General features: G+C 47.6%; 1 protein-coding gene across 6 annotated transcripts; it reads right to left on the bottom strand.

The window, feature by feature from the left end:
• Positions 1-261: 261 nt before the first annotated feature.
• Positions 262-19,112, bottom strand: LOC104359486 (hematopoietic lineage cell-specific protein-like). Of its 6 annotated transcripts, none has more exons than XM_033003711.2 (15): positions 18,854-19,112; positions 16,438-16,521; positions 14,482-14,555; positions 13,420-13,549; positions 12,070-12,180; positions 11,343-11,397; positions 9,189-9,299; positions 8,557-8,667; positions 7,854-7,909; positions 5,082-5,151; positions 4,743-4,837; positions 3,964-4,080; positions 3,156-3,465; positions 2,326-2,397; positions 262-1,957 (listed from the first exon to the last, which is right to left on the bottom strand). In XM_033003711.2, exons 2-15 carry the CDS (start codon positions 16,519-16,521, stop codon positions 1,824-1,826), a joined length of 1,530 nt encoding a protein of 509 aa, XP_032859602.2. In that variant the 5' UTR covers positions 18,854-19,112; the 3' UTR covers positions 262-1,823. The 6 variants fall into 6 exon arrangements, with proteins under 6 accessions (XP_032859602.2, XP_032859601.2, XP_032859600.2 ...); XM_033003710.2 differs by having other exon boundaries at positions 3,964-4,083; XM_033003709.2 differs by having other exon boundaries at positions 4,701-4,837.
• Between the last annotated feature and the right edge of the window lie 451 nt (positions 19,113-19,563).

The following is a 19,563-nucleotide window of genomic DNA, read 5'->3' on the forward strand; positions in this document are numbered from 1 at the left end:
ACACATTGAGCATCTAGCCTGGAATATACTGGTTCAAGGGAGGGCTCCAGTTTGCACTTGTCTATTAATGAAAACTGCTTTACACATTAAAAATAAAAAAATTCCTCTTGTCCTGCATACCACCTGCTCAGCTTTTCTCCCACACCTGTGATGAAGGAGGACTAGAATCAGGGACTCTTTTCACTGTGCAAGGAACTGAGCCTACAACTGACACAGGGGACATGTGCTATCAATCACAGAATAACCAGAACGCAATTTTAGTCAGGTCATAACAGAAGCAGTTTATTACTACAGCTATAAGGGAGAGCACAGCACAGCCAAGTGACAGATGCTGCTGATATGAACTCTGCCCAAATGGGGCAGTTACAGAGTTTCTATACCTTTAGTTTATACAACTCATTCTTCACCAAACCATGTCAGATGAGCAGGATATTGTAAGTAACAGTAATATTCTTCAGATAAGGAGGCTCTAGCCAGCACAACCTTTAACAAGTAATTCACTCCTTTGTTAATCAAACTTGTGAGACCAATACTGCAAGTATTTCTTAACTACTGAGTCCTGCAAAGGCCTATGAGGCATTAACTATTTTACTGCCACACTGGGGAGGCCTGACTTCAGCATTGGGATTCAGACCACCCAACAGCAGAGAGAACAGTCTGAGCTAAATACTGGATGGGGGAACCTGCCTTTAGCACTGACTGCAAAGCACATTGGAGCCTTAAGCTAGAGACAAGCTGTGGGATTGCTCTTCCTGCCCCACTGGCATATATATGCTCATTTATGCTGTCAGAGCGGTTGAGAGGAAAAATGGAGCTCTCTTAAAAATATTCTACTGCCTGTATCAAGCAGCATTTATTCTGATTCAATTGCTAGATTGAAAGGACTTCTCTAGAAGAACATTCCTCTGATGGGCTGCCTGGATGAGGACCAAGACATTTATTAATATGCTCTTTGTTAAATGAAGCCTTTTAGTATTTTTTTTCTTGCTCCAAGACAGATTTTCCAGAATAATTTTTCTCAGAAAACAATCTAATTTTTGCACTTCCTTTTTCAAGGTTTACCCCAGAAATGACACATCTCACAACAGCTTTCTTGGTACACAGAGGAAAAGCGAGTAATCTCCTACCTTAGCAAGATCACCCTACATTTTCACTGAGTCAGCACACACTTCTCTTGTTTAATTAACAGGTCACTACATCCAAGCTTGTGTCTGTGTGCAGGAAAAATCAGCAGCGTTCACTGTGGTGGTCAAATGTTCCCAGGTCCTAGCCCTGAAATCTGCCTAGATAGACCAGGTTCATGTTTCTCCATTCCATGCTGCAAACATGGTTCATCCTGCAAGTGTAAAACCTTCTTGGGAACAAAGGCAAATTTGGCCTTCACAGTGATTTTTTCCTTGACCCCTGGGTAGGAGGAGATCCAGGGCCACAGCAACTTAAAAAGGTCCTATAGCTCATGTCCCTTCTGCCTTGACTGCATTAGAGTTGGTGTTCCTTTTCTGTGAATTACCCTGTTGGGAACAGGAATGGGCACACTTCTCCTGCAAGTGTGATGGTTGACATGTGGAACAGCCTAAGTAGAAAAGACATATCACACTCACATGCTCTTAAACCATCCCACCTTTCCCATCTGGAAGTGGAAGGGAACAAAAGTCCTCTTGTGCACAGACCAAAACATCCGCTCAGACACTGTCAGTTTGCTCCTTGGTACTTCTTGCATGTAGACATGCCAGGTCAAGCCAAATTAAGCTAATAACATGTTAAAGACTGAAGCAGAGGAGGCAAAAGTTTGGAAGGAATCAGCTTGGACAATTCTGGTTTCACTACAGAAGCTTCACATAAGTTGCTGGAAAGAGGCCTACTTTGCCCCGGCACTTCCCCCGCCACCAGCCTTCATCTACCATCTCAATGTGTGTGATTGTGTCATCAGGATCAAAAGATATTTCATCATCTCCATCTGCAAAAATTGTTCAGAAAAGATAGTCACAATACAAAGATATCCCCAGAGAGAGATGGTTTTACATTCTTCCTCCCAGCCAACCCAGGAGGAGAATACAGAACAAGCATTCTGATAACTCTCAGAATTCATCTCATCCAACCCACATCGAATAGCACAGATAAAGCAGAGGAGCAAGATTTCACAGATGAAAGATGAAGCTTCTGTGTTCCTAAGTTAGGTCTCATTCTGCTTTCCAAGAGGAAGAAACTTAAACCACCAAGTCAAAATCTTTTCACCACTGCTGATGGTATAAGCCACCACCTCCCTGTTGCACCACCCCGGCCAGCTCCCAGTGCCTCTCCCCACAGCCTGGATGGCAGACCCACCTCCTTGGTAATCATAGAGAGCCACTGCACAGGTCCCAGGGCTCTCTCCTTCATAAACATTGTCTGTTTCTCCTGTAGAAGACAGGACAGAGAGATGATAAAGAGGCTGAAAGCAGTCATATAGATCTGGTCAGTGCCACCCTCCACGCAGTTGTCAGTCTTGGGGTGAACCACATCCAAACCCCATCAACAGGGAAAGGTATACCATGGCTCAAAGCAACATACGACTTCCCTCCCCTTCTGCAAGGAGAGAGGCAGGGTCCTTACGCTTCATGTTCCTCTCCCTAGAAAAAGGCTGGACATAACTCCAGCCTCTCCACTTACCATCTCCAGTACCAGCAAAGCTGCAACAGGAACATCAACATCAGCCCACGCAGTTTGCTTATGTGATTGGAAGAAGACTTCCCTGAGCTTCTCACACCCTGGAGACACCACTAGATCAGGTCTCATGAGCACCAGGCTGAATTAAGGGGGCACTCCCAGGCCTCAGTGAAGCACTGGCAGTTGCTTGACAGGAAAAAGTGCACCAAGAACATCAGTCTAGGTCCAACTTCTTCAGAGCCATGCATGGCAGCCTGCTGGTTCCCTGCCTGAGCCCTGCTCCAACAGAGATACATGCTCCCTGGCCCAGCATCCCATGCAACTGATCTCACACATTAGAGTTGGGCAAGGGAGTGAGAGACGACTAAGTCCCTATCACCACGGGCTGCTACCCTGAACACAGTAAACTTCAGGATACAAAGTCCCTCTGGAGTCTGTCCCACATATGCAGTGAGGTGAGTTGACACATACAAGCTCCCCAAGACATGGGATCTTCCATCAGTACTCACCCAGGTGGGGCTGCCTCTGGCTGGGCTCCTCAGGAAGGATCTCCTCATAGTCCTCACCTCCATCTCCTCCATCATCATAGATGGCATCCAGCTTTCCCAAGGGTGCTGGCAGTTCCTCATAGTCAGCACCTCCATTGGTACTGTCACAGTAGCCAGAGGGCTCTGGAAGCTCCTCATAGTCTCCACTGACATCCAAATTTTCAGTGTAGATGGGCTGATCCTGGCTGGGGATCTTGCACAGCTCTTCGCCCAGATCTGCTGGCCTTGGTGGCAAAGCGGGTGGTGTTTCCTCAGCCTCCCTTTTTGCCTCCTGCCATAAAGTAAGAAAGTGACAGGAAAGTCACCTGCAAAGCATCCACTGCAGGCAGGTCTCCCATGACTGCACAGCACCCAACACAAGGGAGTCTGCTCCACTGCAAGTACCTTTAGTGCTGCCATGACACAAATGGAGCATCATCCTCTGCACAACAGGGAAACAGCTCAGACATTAAGACTGTGCTGAACTGGCACCTGGGATTACTGTGAAGAACCTCATGGCTCATGTATTTGAATCTCTCTCACATACTTAGCTACAGGTCACCATACTGCCGCTGCACTGACCCACTCCAAGAGCCTGTCTCATGGTGTAAAGTGCCGTGCAGCCATGTCCCATCCCAACATTTCCCCCCTCACTTCTTCCAGAGCCTCTCCCACACTGTGGCTATACCCCATTTCTTCCTGCAGGGCTGCCTGTAAAGTGCAGCCCCCTCTCAGGTGCAATCCTCTCTGCCTGCTCCCCTTCCCGGCTCTCCCCAACCCGCCTTGGCACCTGTTCTTCTGACACAGGCCAGGCTCTGTCAGCACTCCCAGGCACCCTTGCTGGCATCCTTGCTGGCACAGTGGCAGGGGCTGCCTCTGTGTGGTCCTTCTCTCTCTGGGGAATTTCCTGCTGGAGAAAAGTCAGCAGATCCTGTCAATTCCTTTGATTGAGGTTCAGAGCAATGTACGTTCCCATTCCCAACAGAGCAACTCAGAAATCCTTCAGCTAAAATCTGTTCCAGCTCCCATAAACCTGCCCTAGGGACTGGGCATTAGAAGGCTTGTACTGACTATGTGGTCTGTGGAAAGTAGCCTCAAGGAGGGAATGTATCAGAGAGTGCTTTATTGGTGAAACCTTATCTGCACATTGAATGCAGAAACACAATGTATAAAGTCTTGTAAATGTGAGGGTTTGGGTGCAATCTCCAGTTTGGAAAACCCTGAATGCAGACTGCTGGAATACTGGAGAGGTATGATTATACTGTCTTTGTCAAGTACTAGAGGCAAGAAGGAGCCTAGCCAAAGCATGGTCATGGCTGGGAGCAGGCATGTCCTGATTTGTGTGCTGAAAGGAAAAATCCAGTGACAGCTGTGAAGTTCAATGGCAGTCCCTGGCAGCTGTAGGGAAGCAGTTTAGGCAAGAGGTTACTGTAAAGAGATCAGGTAGAAAGACATGGAGCTGCATGGCCCTGAGGAAAGGTATTCTTTGCAAGCCTTGGAGGATGTGGCAAGATGGCCATGGCTCACCTTCCGCCGAGCTGCCTGGCACTCCAAAGCCTGCCGCCTTACCCGCTCCTCCTCTGCCTGCTTTCTGCTCTCCTTCTCTGCTGTCTTAGCCATGTTTTCAAATTGTGACCGCAGGCTGCTGGTGCCACTAGAAGCTCCTGTAGAGAAGACAGTTGATTAAGCCTGCCCAATGGCTTCCTTCCACCACCCCAAGCACCCAGAAGAAACCTAGACTCCTGCCTCTCCCAGAGAAACTTGGAGTTCAGCCACCTTTTCCTGCCCTTCAACACATGTTAAAATGCACATCCCACAATAGCACATGCCTGCTGGTGTGCTGCCACAGTGGGACCATGAAACCCACAGCTTCCCACCAAACCCCAGGCTGGTACTCAGCTGTCTCACCTGCCTCCAGTGGTCTTGTTTTCTCATATGAGGAGGTGGGAGCTGCCATCTCATTAAAGCCAGCAGCACTCTGCAAGAGGAAGTGAATGAAGTGTCCAGTTTGTTAGGCAAGGCCAGTGCTGAGATACCCTGCTGGGTTTGGCTACTGGTGACTGCAAGCTTTGTTCCCAGTTGTGTCTGTCATTTGTACAACTGCCACAGCCACACGGAGGTTGCTCGCTGCAGCCTTGCTCTCCTGATGCCTCCCTGCACTGTGGGAATGCCTGCTGCCCTCCAGCCAAAGGCAAGGGATGTTCCTGTTAGAGGGGTGGCACACCGGGGGCTGCAAAGGCTATGTAGAGCCAAGAAGAGGAGGCTGCACAGTGGCAAGATTGCTGCATGGGACAGCAAGGCTGGGCATTCAAGGCAGAAGCATTTACTGGTAGCACAGCAAAGAGCTGAGTGGATGCTTGGCAGTCTACCACTTCCTGAGGTCCAGGGACCCAACACATCCTTCTCCTGTGCTCCCAATGGCATGAGGCATGGAACTACTTCCCTATTGGATGCACAGCTGCAGCTGCCTAACTGTGAAACACGTGTGTCCCTTCAGCAGGCCATTGCCTCCAGTATGCGTATACAATAGCATAGGCTGGAAAACATCAAAGTGAAAATGTGTGTGAACATCTGAGATATCACTGGCTTTATGAGGTAGGAAGAGATGGCTAAACTGGTATTAGCATTGATGGGGTGTCTGCAGCAAAACCAAAGTGAGATAGAGGGTGTATATCTACTTTCATGAGAAAACTATTTCATACAAAAAGGAAACTGCAGGTAGGGTCCAATTTTCAGACTAATACAGCCACATTTAGGGTTCTATCAGCAACTGTCACCGAGTAGGCCCAGTTCCTACTAGTCAGCACACTGCAATCAGTGCACTAGAAGTGCCCAGAGAGCAGCTCTGCTCTCATTAAAGAAAACACACCTGAGCAGGCGAACAGCACTACAGGCTCAGAACCAGGTCTACACAGACCACAGCAGAGACTCGGACATGTTGTTTATATGATTGCATTTAAATTTAGGAGTCTTAGTGTGGGAGCTAAATCCTAAATTGTTCAAAAGTTTATCAAAGGAGAGTTAAGATTGCAGGGTGGTATATTATACTCTACTCTGGAGCAACAAATTCAGCACTACCCCAGTGCCTGAAAACCAGGCAATCAAATTAGGTACTTGCCCAAATATCCTTATTTTTACCATCTTTGGTTAAGCTTCAATATTCTCAAAATGGACAAATTCATGTTCCACCTTGAGCTGATCAAGATTTACTTATTCCCTCTCTGCATTCTGCTCCTCAAATGACCCACAGCCCTGACTTCTGCACCACTGCTTATCTAATTTTGCATGCTTTTTTTCTGCCATATATATGATGACTTGACTTTTGACAATGCACCTCCATTTGCTGTTTTTAAATTCATAAACCATGCTAATCTCTTCCATGGGCAGGATGCCATTCCCACGCTGCTACTGGCCCTGGCCCAGCCTACACATGTAGTATGGAAAGGAACATGCTCAGTTGTTACAGGTATGTGTTTATGTCCTTCCTTGGCTCAGAGCCCTGCAGAAAGGTCTTCATCTGCTTCCTCCAGCTCCCAAGTATGGCAATGTTGTTACTGTACCAGGCACAACCCTCTGCCACTAGCACTGTGCCCAATAGAAAAAGTACAGTTCAGGGAAGGTACTCTTGCTTCCTCCTCCAATTGTCACGAAGCCCCACCACCATCCAGGATTCTCATCTTTCAGGTTATCCCCATCTATGCAGATAATCATCACCTGGCAAGACCCCCTTTCCTGATCAAGCTTGCAGGGTAGCCTGCCAAAGCACAATGTTAATTCAAGTGCCTGAGACAGTCTGAATTTTGACTGTTAGATAAGCCTTTGCCTGGTTTCAGCCCAGACAGAAAACTCAAACCAGCAAACTGGATGACCTCTACTTATACAAGATTGATCCCTACCAATCCTATCCCTGCTGGGTTTTGTTAAGGTTTGCAGGAAGTTGACGAGGCCATGGCCTGAGATTTAGCTAACTGAACAGATTATAAGAAACTCCTGGACAGGACAGAAAAACCTGCATAAGGTAACAAATAACAGAGAAACTGACGAGTTATAGACAGCACTGTGAGGAATGGCCAGATTTCATCAATAGTTACAGAGGAGTGATATGGGGCCAGTCACGCACACACAAAGCCATACCAGCTGGTGAGCAGTATAAGAGGATAAGAAGCCAGACACCAGGGTGGCCATAAATCTGCATCTTATACTGGAGAGACCAGGGAGGTCTCCACGTTGGCTACTTGAGAGACCAAAGGTTCACGCCAGCTTCTGGGAAGCCTTGTTTATGTGTAGGTGTGACAGCTGCTAAACAGAACATTCCCAGTATCTCAAATGGTACTAGCTATTTAAGAGGGCACAGTCTGATGCCCTTAGAAAGCTCTTCACTGGTTCTGCTATTAAATCTTGCCCCAAGAAAAAGCAGGTGTATGACTGTTCAGTCCGAGAGTGGAATGATTCAAAAGTAGCTGACAATGGAAAAAACTTTTTCTTCCTTGCATTATGGTCTCCCTGGCTGCATTCCTCTGCACCCTCTGGTATTTACACTGGGCCAGTTCCCTCATACTTGCAATAGTTGTGCACTAAGCAGTGGGACTTCATCTTCATTTGGGAAGTCTCTTCCCTTGAAGCAGTGCAAAGAGCAGTGATTAGCAGGATGCAACTGCAAGCTGCAGTATGCAGTCTTACCTTATCTACTCTGTCCTTCTGGACCCCGTAACGGCCTCCAAACCCCTTGGCATAGTCTGTATGAAAAAAACGAGGCTATTTTATATTGTGTGTGCATCCTTTGACTTCAGTATGCTGTGATCAGTGAAATGAGTTAACTTTGTCTGCATCTTATGGAACTAAACAGATAATGCATGCAAAATGCTCTGGACAGTAGCTTTTAAGCCTAATTCTTCATTCCTTTCGGCAAAGTGCACGCATGTTCAGTGCTGTACAATGGCAAACCTGCTTCTAAGACACTGGGGTGAGAAGCCAGTCATGTCCTTTGAGTGTGTGTGGCCTTGTACACTGAAGTTAAACATACAGTAGTCAAGCCATTCCTGGAACCTGTTTTGCCTCTTTCCCATGTGCTCACCTTTTGAATGAGCTTACGAGCAGGAACGTATCTCAGGGAAAGCACGGTTTAGTCTGGGAAGCCCAATTTGGAGACTTGCATTTTGATGTCCCCCACTGATCTAAGCATGCACCTACTCTGACAGAGTTTACCCTTGTGCTTTGGGGATTCACAATGTGCCAGGTGTTCCACAACGTCCCAGGTGCTCCACAACATGCTGTACACATTCAGTTTCTAGGAGCTGGATCTCTGTCAAGTATGAAACACTAGCTCTAGGCCTGTGTGTGCTCCAAGAAAACTGTGCTGCCACTTCTGGCAGCATTGCCATACCTGTTTGGGATGCATGGGGTTGCACTTCCTCCTGATGTTCCCAGCCAAGGGCACTCTTGTCTTGACGATCCCTCTGGACCCCGAACTTCCCACCAAAGCCCACAGAATAGTCTTCAGACACAGGGATCCAGACCATGGCATGTAAGAGGACAGACAAGGTAGGGAAAGAGAAAAGTGACAGCACTGTGAGTTCAGGCTGTTCTCACAGGGGCAATAGTTTTTCCTCCTCATGACTTACAAGAAAGACATGTAGCAAGACCAGATTTCCCCACTGGTGGTTGCAGCAACAGCCCTCCCTCCTCTCCTCCCTGGGAGATGCTGCCTCCTATTAGCATCTGCCCTGCACCCTTCCTTTGGTGACATACTGCCCAGCAGATCCCTGTGTCCATACAAATCTGCCGTTCCTCTTCATTTAGCTTGAACTTTTTCCAGCAGTCATGCACTGTGCAATGGCTTTCCTCATCTGGCCTATTCCCCTGCTGCAAGCAGTGGGCACCCAACATCTCCCTGTGGCCGTTCTACCATTCGTGCAGCAGGTTGCAAAAACCAAGCACAGTGCCCCATAGCCCCAGTAGGCATAGTCTCAAGCTCCAGTCCTAATACTGCCTGCTGTATGGGGCTCCCCAGCTCACCTTTCTGAGAGTCATGCTTCTCTGCCTGGCTCTTGTAGTCAAATCCCACTGCTGCTTTGTCCACCTTCTCCTTCTCCACACCGTAACGGCCACCAAAGCCCTTGGAGTAATCTGAGATGGTATATGGAATGAAATGCTGTCCCAAGCACAGGGCTGCTGAGGTGAAGGGGTAAAGATAGGGAGCAGCACCAGGAAAGAGGAAATGAAGCTGGGACGATAGAAGACACTAGAAAAAGCAAGGGGTTTGGAGTGGACAGAGTGGATGGCAGGGAGCACCATGAGGGCCATTGAGGATAAGAGCCCATGGGAATGGGTGCACAGGGCAAGTGTGTGTCATGGCAGCAAGAGAGCCTAAGGGCCATGGGCATCAGGAAACAGCAGGCCAAGAGGGCAAGGAAGAAAAGTGACATGGCAAGGGCAGCTGGGGAGGCAGTGGGAGCTCAGCAAGGCAAGACTTGGGCAGTCACCACCTGGACATTCATCCACATATATCTCCACAGCAAGGATTTCAACCTGTGGTCTGCCAGTCTCTGAAAATGCCTGTGAATAACTATACTGAGCCCTTGAAAGTACAGAAGAAATGGCAAACTTCTGTTATATGGCTTATATTTGCTATAATGGAGTCTCAACTTCTACAAGGAAACCACTGACTCTGGATACCGCAGCAAAGGCTGAAACCCACATTTCTGGAGACATACTCCAGCTCTCCCCCCGAGACTGTCACTCTCGCCTGTTATGTGCTAGAGGCATAGCATGTCTTACTTATACCTCCCTTTTTTCCATCTTCTAAACTAGTAATGTATTAACTACTTCAACTATGTTCAGTTATTCTCTAAGGACTACCTTGTTACTATTGGCTGATGTCAAAAGAAATTTCAGCCTCTATCCTAGTTGCTGGTTGTATAGAGACACTTTGCTTTAAGAGATGTGGTCTGCCAGCTGTTTCCGAATCCTACCCTTCAGAAGGAGTAAATCACAGTTACCTCTCTTTGTTCCCTGACCCTATTCTTACAGGTTTGCATTTCACAGGAATGACTTTGGGCTTCTCCAGCAAATTCAGCCTTATCAGTCCATGAAGACTGTGATCTAGAGAAATATACACAAAAACATTTTGTATTCAGGAATGGCTCTCTGCTTCATAGAAGCTCAGGCACTAAAGAATTAATCTGTAAGTCCTAGAAACTTCTTAACTTACCTCGATTAAAATATTATTTACCCATTAGGCCATTATAAAATGGATCTTTTAGGATGCTGTTTTCAGGAAACACAGATTTTATGACTGCTACCTTGATGCTGGAGTTGCCAGTATGGACAAATTTTTATGAAAACCAATCCAAAATACCTTAATCTATTCCTAACACTTTCATTTTGTCCTGAGTGATTTCTGTGGTTCTACACAACCTGTTGAATTTCTGTGTCTACAATCCAGTATACGGTCTCTTATAAAGGAATATGTTAATGTAGCACAACGGCATGTGATTCATTAAGATGAGCCAAGAATGCCTCTAAACATCTTCCTTCTTTTATAGCTTCATCTGAAATTTACATGTATCAGTTCTTCTTTTCTTGGTAATGCAGTATTCCTCACATTTATCTGAAACAGTAACAAAGCTTGCCCTCTCATCTTCTCTTGGTTGCAGAATATTTAAAACAGCTTTAGTTTCAGTTCTTGCAATGATTGCATGTCAAAGTTTGGTTGAATCATCCCCAGAATTCTGCAAAAGCTTGGGTGCTGTATAGGCTTTTGTTTCCATATCCCTTGTGCCTTTTCTTATAGGCCACTTTTTCAGAAACCACTTCTTGCATCCTACAGTGCTTGGGTTCCCTCTGGAGCAGTTGCTCAGAAGGACTTCTAGAGGAAAGGGACCCACAACCTTCCAGCAGAGGTGCATGTGGAGGTGTCTTCTCTGCCCAGCCATGACGTGGTTTTCATCAAAGCAGAACACAGAGACAAGTGGAACGTACAACAGAAGGGTGGTGACGGGACAGCAGGGAATGGGGTCGCAAGGGTGACTGACTGGGAAGAGGAATCTGAAACAAGTGACGGGTGGGGGGTAACAAAAGAGACAGTGCCACAGCAGACACCACAAGATATTGGGAGCAGAAAAGAAACTGGACAAAGTGTCAAGGAGCCACATGTGTCTATGGACTTGCCTTTCTGGGACGAGTGTTTCTCCACCTCACCCTTGTATTCAAAGCCCAGTGCTGACTGGAACAAGAAAGGGAGGAATGTCAGTTGTCCCAAGGGCCAAGTCAGGTCTCACTCACCCTTCTCCAGGGGCTGGTCTGGGACCCTGCTCCCTGTCTTGTGCTGCAACATGCAGGTGCCTGGCCAGTCCTCAGCTGGTACAGACCTCCTCTGCCTCTCACACCACCACTGCTGTCCATGTGGCAGTTTCCCCTGGAATGGGCCCTCACAAGAGCATTCCAGTTAAGAGGATCACAATCATGACCCCTACACCCTGTCAGCAAGCAAGGCAGCTAGGCAGCTGGAGGTGTACAGGAGGGATGGCATCCTGCTGTCCCCATCCAGTCCTGCCATAGCCAGTCACTGCGTAGCACAGGTTGAGGGTTTGGAGATGCAAACCACCACAGCCCCCAAAACAAACACAGTGCTGCCTGGATAGGACAGTGCAAGCACATTAATGCACACCAGAGAGACAATCTTCACAAGTGCCTTGCAATTTGCCATCAGCCATTGTCCTGCACACAGGAGGTAACCTGCATGTTTCAGTGGAGACTGTGGTGCATCGTGTGCCTAGACCTGCACCTACCAGCACCCTGAAACCTGCAGCTGCAATCCTAAATGTAGTACAGTGTTTTAGGGGCAGCACTGAGCACAGTCTGCAAGAATGTATTTCAGCTGTCCTGTCCAACATACCTTGTCAGCTCGGTCCCGCTGGACTCCATACTTCCCCCCAAAGCCCTGGGCTGCATCCGTCTGTGAGGAGTGCTTCCCAACATCAGCAACGTACTCATGGCCCACTGCGCACTGAGAAGAGAGACAGCATGACATGAGTACCCACAGTCAGACTGATAGGGCGGACAGAGATACAGGCATCACACAGTTGCTCTACCCCGCTGCCAAGATGCTTGCAGTCACAAGGTGACAGGTCCAAACTCGCTGTCCTAGCAGTTGCAATGCCTTCCACACACTGTTTGCCAGTACCAACTCTGCTCTGAGACCTGTGATGCAGCTTCAAGAGCAGCCATCCCACACAACTGGCCCCACTGACAGCTCATCATGCAAACTGTGGGATGCTGAATACTTGCTGCTCCCAAATGCCAGTGGAGTGGTAGATAACCACATGTGGAACTGAGGTGAAAAGTGCAAATAGGCATGCACAAATGAAAACCCACAGGCAGCAGGTCTGGCACCTGCTCCCTATTTTCTGTGTCTGAGAGTGAGGGTTAGCAGACCTAGCTGGGAATCATCCTTTACGCCTACCACAGGCCAGACCAGGGTCCCACTGCTCTATGCCAGAGGTGGTATGGTCAGGAATTGCACACACTCCTCAGGAGAAGGGCCAGAGGCTGAATGCTTGCAACATTCTGGTAAGACTGGATGAAGGCCAAAGAGCTGCTCAACAAAAACATCCTCACTCTGCTCCAGCAGAAGGGTCTGAGCATGGCTGCTCCATTTTGGCCTCCCGAAAATGTCTGTTTCTCACCCGGCCATCCTGGTATCATGCACACCCACACTGACCCTATATGTTGAATACTACTGCAATCTTATCATCTCACTTCTGAAAAAAAAAAAAGTATTAAATGTTGAAAGGTACAGAAAAATGCATGATGATGCTGATTATCAGAAAACATAAAACAGATTTGATTTGAGAAAAGAGAATATGAACTAGGGCTTCATCTTGGGGAGATATGACAGAGGTCTGTAATGAAGAATGTGAGGAGGGAACTACTATTCATTAGTTCTTGAAGCACAAGTATGGAGACATCTAATTTAGTTGTTATACAGCAGGTTTGAAACGTCACCGAAAAATCCTTCACTTCACAACTGGAGTGTTGCAAAGAAGTTGTAGAGACAAATTACAAAGATGGGTTCAAACAGATCCTGGAGACAGATTATGAGCTAGCTAGACATGTGTGACTCTATACAGCTATGCCAGCTCTCCATTCTTTCCCTTCAGGGTCAGGCGAGAAAACAGGGATGCTCTTTCCTTTTTGAGAAAAAGACTTCCACTTGGGGCCAGAGGAAGCCCTCTACAACTTTTACCTTATCCATTCGGTCCCGCTCTGTTCCAAATTTACCCCCATAGCCATAGGAGGCCTTGGGGGCAGTCTCCAGCTCTTTCTTCTTGATGACCTCATGTTCCTCTGACACTTTGCTCCTCAGCTGATGGATGCTGGTGAGACAGAGTCAGGAAAGGTCACTGTGGGATTGTGCAGACCCATGCAGCCAGTTGGAGTATCCCTGTGCCAGTGTACCAGTCAGAACCCAGCACAAAGCAGGACTAAAACCCACTGCCAGCTGCCACAGTGTGCCCACACTGGTCTACACATGTGCAGCAGATGATGCTACCCTGGGGGCTGGCGAAGGATCCAGAGTGGTAGGCTCAGTGGAGGCATCCAGCCCCCACCCTGAAGCCTCCATTCAGGGATGCACCCAGTCTTCAACTCTCCTTTTTCTGTGTGCTGCACTAAGCACACTGTGGAGGGCAGTACCGGGATGTCCCAAAGGAGCTGCTGGATAGGGTCAGCTTTGGAGATGGAAGGAGCAGAAAGTTTTTGCCGCTGTCTGGAGGTACTTGAAAGTTAACCCCTCGAAGCATCACAGGCGGCCTGTGAATTTTGCCTCAGGTGCAACAGCAGCATCTCAAAACAAGAGCCTGGATGCAGCTGGCAGAACCCAGGCGAGTGAGTAGCCTGCAGCCCTGGGGGGGTGGCAGCACACCCCCATGGCGTTTCTGGCCCGGGATGAGGTCTCCACTCCCCTGGGACCTCGCTGCTTGCAGGGGCCGGAGGTGTACCCCACGCGAGGAGCCCCAGAAGAGAAGAGGGGCCCCAGAAGAAGGAGGACCCCGCACCGCCGGTGAAGCTCTCCTGGCCGGCCCCGCGCCCCGGGGCCCCGGAGGTGCTGCGAGGCGGGCAGCGGGCCGGGCCCCGCACCGGCCGCTCCGCCCCCGCCGCGCACCGGCCCAAATTTGGCTCGTTTCGGTCGGCGCTGCCGCTTCCCCTCACGGGACGTCGCAGCGGTAACGGCCCGTCCGCAGGTCTCATCACAGCCGCCCGCCCGCCCGCCCGCCCGCCGCACTACACTGCACTGCACTGCACTCACTCGATGTGCTCGGCGCGTCCGGAGCCCTCGATGGTTTTGGCTCCCCAGCGCTGCTCCTTCTCGGAGACGTCGTTCTGCAGAGCGAACCGCAGCCGTCAGCGGCCGGCGGGGCCCGCCCGCCCCGGAGAGACGGGGCTCTGTCCCCCGGTCTCCCCGCGCCGCCCGCCGCCCTGCCAGAGGACAGCGCTCGGTGCAGCTCCAGCGGGCTCGGCCTGGCCCCGAGCGAGCTCGGGCGACCCGGGCCGGGCTGGGCGGAGAGACGAGGGCGGCTTCGGGCGCGGCCGCGGGGCGGGCGGCGGGCGAGGCACCGCGGGGACGGCCGGGGCTCCCGGGCGCCTCATCCCGCCGGCCCGCATTGCCGGGACGGCCGCGGATACAGGACGCGGGGCTGCGGGAAGCTCCATTCCTCTTCCTCAGGGAGGAGCTAGCAAACAAAAATGCTGTGGAAATTGTTTAGAAAAATATGGAAAGAACACTGAAGTGAACGTTTCGCTCAAGGTCCACTGTTCTGCCTCAGCTTCGTTATGGCAGCATTTATTTCGTCTTCTTTTTGGAAGGTCTGAACACGTATTAGATAAATGGAGGCACCAATAAACTCATAAAGCTAAAACTATGTATATACAAAATCGAATTTAAAAATCATACAAAGTCTTAATATGTTCAGGCTTATTTTAAGTGCTTCCACAAGTAGAAGAAATGAAGTAAAAAAAAACAAAACAAAAAAAATGACAGCAGCGACTTTTAAAAAAAAATACTAATAATTTGGAATTTTGAGGAGGAGACTTGCTTTTCTGTCCTAAACTAGAATTTCTTACTGGAACTAACTAGGCAAGACAACCTCGAAAACATAGGACTCTTGTGTAACAGAACAACCTGTCCATCGAGACACTATCTTGGAAAGGAAATAAAAATCTCAACAGAGCTTACGAGAGACCTGTGGCTGTAAAGCATGGCTGGCACTCCTTGGTGCCAGGAGCAGGACGTTTGCTGTGCTATGTGCTCCTAATAGGTTTAGAAAAAGTCTATGAAGAAAGATGTCAATGAGTTGAGATAGTAAAGGACTGTTTAGGTTAACCAAATACAGGAAACAAAGGACTTCAGAAAAATGTTGTGATGCCAAATCACTGGGTGATAAAATCGTAAAGGAAGGTTAGTGTTAGTAAGTATAAAAGTAAAGCATGTGAGAAAAAAAAAATCCTAATTATATCAGCACAACGACGGTTCCAAAATGTTTACCATTCAGGAAGGAGTACAAAAGATGGAATTACATGCAGTTATGAAGCGTAGCAAATACAGAATTGGCCGAAAAGCCTAAGTGTGAGTGACATATTAGGAAAGGAATAGAGACTCAAATCAAAAATTAAAATTATGACACTATATGAATGCATGGGGTTTCCACAGGCTGAGCCCTTCTATTCTCTCACCATCTCACCTACAGAACTGGACTAGATAGAAAACAAGGCTATTTAGAGGCATGGAGCTGCATCTGCACAAGTTGACCATAAATACAGTAGGAATCTTCCATCTGTAAAAAAGACAAATTAGGGCAATGCTGGAATCCTGTACAATTACAAACATTGTGGGAAAGAGAAAATGTAAATCTTTGCTATTTTTTGTGATGTCAGTTGTGGGGAGGACTCTGAAGTTACCAGGGAGCAGGTTTAAAAGAAACTAAATGTTCTATACTCCTTAAGTGATATTACTTGTAGTCAGATGCAGGGTACACTGATGTAGGAAGTTCTGGAGAGTGAGCATAGATATGGGTCAGAAATGGCTTAGACAGTACCTCTGAAGGGTTGGTGGAACTTGGCTGATCCTGCACAGCCAGCGGTGCTGCTCTGCATGCTGTGCTGAGGCCCCTGCCCTGGCTCCGTTGACCATCATATGGCTGGGGCCAGTGAATCCTTCACACCACCACCCCAACCAATATTATGGATTACTACACCAGACACTCACCACAAAATCAGGGTCAGTGTCCCAGTCATCTCCCTGAGCCTCAACCTTCACTGATACGTCATGTCCCACGACTGCTTTCCACATCTGCACAAAGAGGAGACGGTATCACCCAGAGCCCAGCATGTAGGCACTGCTGGCTCACGGCCATCGGCACATCAGACTCCAGCAGTCATGGCATAACTCGGGCTGGAAGGGACCCTTGCAGGCTATCTGCCCTGCTGATCTCTCTCTCCCTCATACAACACAGGGCACCCCAAAACAGCTACTCTTGAGCCCCAGCACTTCTTTCAGCAAAACACACTGGGATTTTAAGTGTAAACTTAAAATCTTAACTTGAAGACTTAAGTCTTCATGCACACTGACTCCACAGTTAAAACACACACCTTATTTTAATGTCACTTAGTGCTATCATCCAACTACCAGATTCTGCTTTTCCAACGTACATAAATTTTCTGTGCTGTGGAAGACTGTTCCTTATTTTAACCTCCCTTCTGTTAAGCACAGTCACAGCACACCACCAGAGGCTGTGTCTTGCTCTTCCACTATGATACAATGATTAATTACCTGAGGTTGGACTCAAGTCTCTTGTCTGTTTTCCAACCCTTTAATCACTGCCTAGTGTGCTAGAGAAGGTTCAGAGAACAGCTATGTTTGACAGTGCTGGTACAGTATGCTGTGTGGTATTTATGTCTCTCATATTTTAAAAACAGGAAATGGGGCTAAAGTCATTGTGTGCAGGGCTGAAAAGGCTGAAGCTGCAAGTAGTATGGCTTGTACAGGCTGTCCAAAGAGGCCTGGAGGAAGCGATAGGCCCAGGAAGAGGAAGTTAAATGAAAGTAATGTGAAATCTAAAACTCCTGCATTTAATTTTCAAGGTGACTGTTAAAAAAAGATGATGAAAAAGCCCCTCCCAAACAACACAGTTGCTACAAAATGAGAGACAGAAAAAAGGTTACAGGGCTTGCCTGCCCCTACACAACAGGGCAACCATTCTCAGCAGAGCTCTCATGTCCCACTCCTCATTACTGCCTGTGGTGTTGAGGAGCCCCCAATTGTTCTTACTGTCACCCAAAGAAGCTTTTCACTAGGTCAGACAGAAAGACTGAACAGAATGTACAGCAAAGACTGGGCTGCTAAGCCCTGTTTCACATCACTCCAATCACCTAAAACCTTCGAACAAACCAACAGGAGGGAAGAGAACTGCTTTGTGATGGATCCTCATTTAACAGCGTGCTTTTATTACATGCTTCTCAACAGCACTAACCCCTCAATTCCACAACCATACAGTAGCCTACAAACTGGACTGTGCCCAGGACAGTTTCTTTCTGTGCAAGAAAAATGTTTATGCTGAACAAGTAATTAAATGCACAACACAAAAAAGCTGTTAAGTGAATAACCTTCCAGTTTGGTACAGTGCACTGTTCAGTTCATTTTAAAGCAATCTTTACCAATTGTGTAGAGAATCAGCACTGTAAGACCAGGGAGCAAAGACAACAGAAACTAAAAGAGCACAGCAGGGATGAGTCTTTCTTTTGTTAAACAAAAGGCAGATAGTTAGCAAAGGGAGTGGATGTTGACCAAGGCAGATTTACTGTGAAGATCTGGCTTTAAGGCCTTCCCCAGGCTGCCTCAGCGGGTGGGGGGGGGCGGGTGGGGGGGAAAAAAAAAAAAAAAAAAAAAAAGTCATACTCCAGAACACAGCAGGTCTGTGAGATACTCCACTGTGCTTGTATGCACTGACAGTAATCTTATGACAAACTGAATATAGCTAATTGCAAATAGAAGCAGGGGATTCAGGAAGGCTTATGTGGACAACATAGCACAATCTAACTATACTTTTCATCTCCTTCCCCCCTCCTTAATTTATTAGCACCTCTCACTCCAAAGATTTTTAAAGTTTGTGATAAAATAGCAGCAATAACCAGCTAGCATAGGGCTGGCTCAACAGGACAGCTAGTTCAAATGCAGGTGGTTCAGGGTTTTAAATACTGCTGTAAATGGTTCTTGACCACCTACTCTCCAAAGCTACCCACTGTGCATCTTGGGAACCATGACAAACCACAGACTCTAATCACACCACAAGGCTCCAGACGTCCTCTACAGTGACAAATATCAGCCAGAGTAGCATCTGAACCCTTTAGTTTGTCCCATTTTTCCCCTTGAAAGCATCCACTACAGCACAAATATAGGGCTACCACACTTAGTACAGTCGTGTTGGTTGATCTGGAAACATGGTCCCTTAGACTCTCAAACACAAGAGCAACAATAATGACCAAACAGACTGAAAAGCAAATGCTGAGCACTATCAACTCACACATGCTGAGTCACAAAGGAGTTCTCTTTGTCCACCAAAACCCTACATTTTGTTGCTGGTGTTTCTAACTTTCCACTCTCAAAACCCACTCAGCTTTCTTACCTTAAAAGGCTCACCAGCTCCTGCTGGCAAACTTGCTGCTTCTTGCTTGGGCACCTGTTTCTAGCAACAGCTTTTGGACTGCTCTGTGCTCTGAGTTCCTGTTTTAACTTCAGCTATCTTCATTTCCTGTGTCCCAGCCCCCAGCTCTGCTCAAGTCATGAATACCAAAACCTGCACTAGCGCGCTGAAGTTCCCTCGCACGCTGCCTGTGCTCTGGGATGCTGACAAGGACTATATGCAGGATACAAATTGCTGACTCTGTGAGTAGCACTTGATGGGGCACAGTTACATTTCTTAGTGTGCAAAACCAGATTGTGATCTTAATTTTCATCTCTTCCAAAAAATCATTCTGCTGTAAAAATACAAAAAAATTAAAAGGCTGAAACCTCTGGGCGTGACAATTACAATGAGATCTAAAACAAGCTACTGCTTACAGAACTTGTTATGAATTTTGACTCAGTACTTTACAGCACAATTAAAAATATATATAAACACAGACATACACACACACATATACATACATACATACATACAAGAATGAAAGCTCTTCCAGACCAAAAAAAAAAAAAAAAAAAGGTAAAAGAGTAAATAGCTTGACCTAGGAAGATGGAAAGCATGTAGTTAAAGAATCCTAAGCACTTACAGATCAAACTCATTGGTACATTACTTACTGGTGGGAAGTGCACAATTTTGGAATGAGTAGCATGAAT

The sequence above is a fragment of the Tyto alba genome, unplaced genomic scaffold (assembly GCF_018691265.1).
Source record: "Tyto alba isolate M040663 unplaced genomic scaffold, T.alba_DEE_v4.0 Super-Scaffold_2, whole genome shotgun sequence".
NCBI lineage: Eukaryota > Metazoa > Chordata > Aves > Strigiformes > Tytonidae > Tyto > Tyto alba.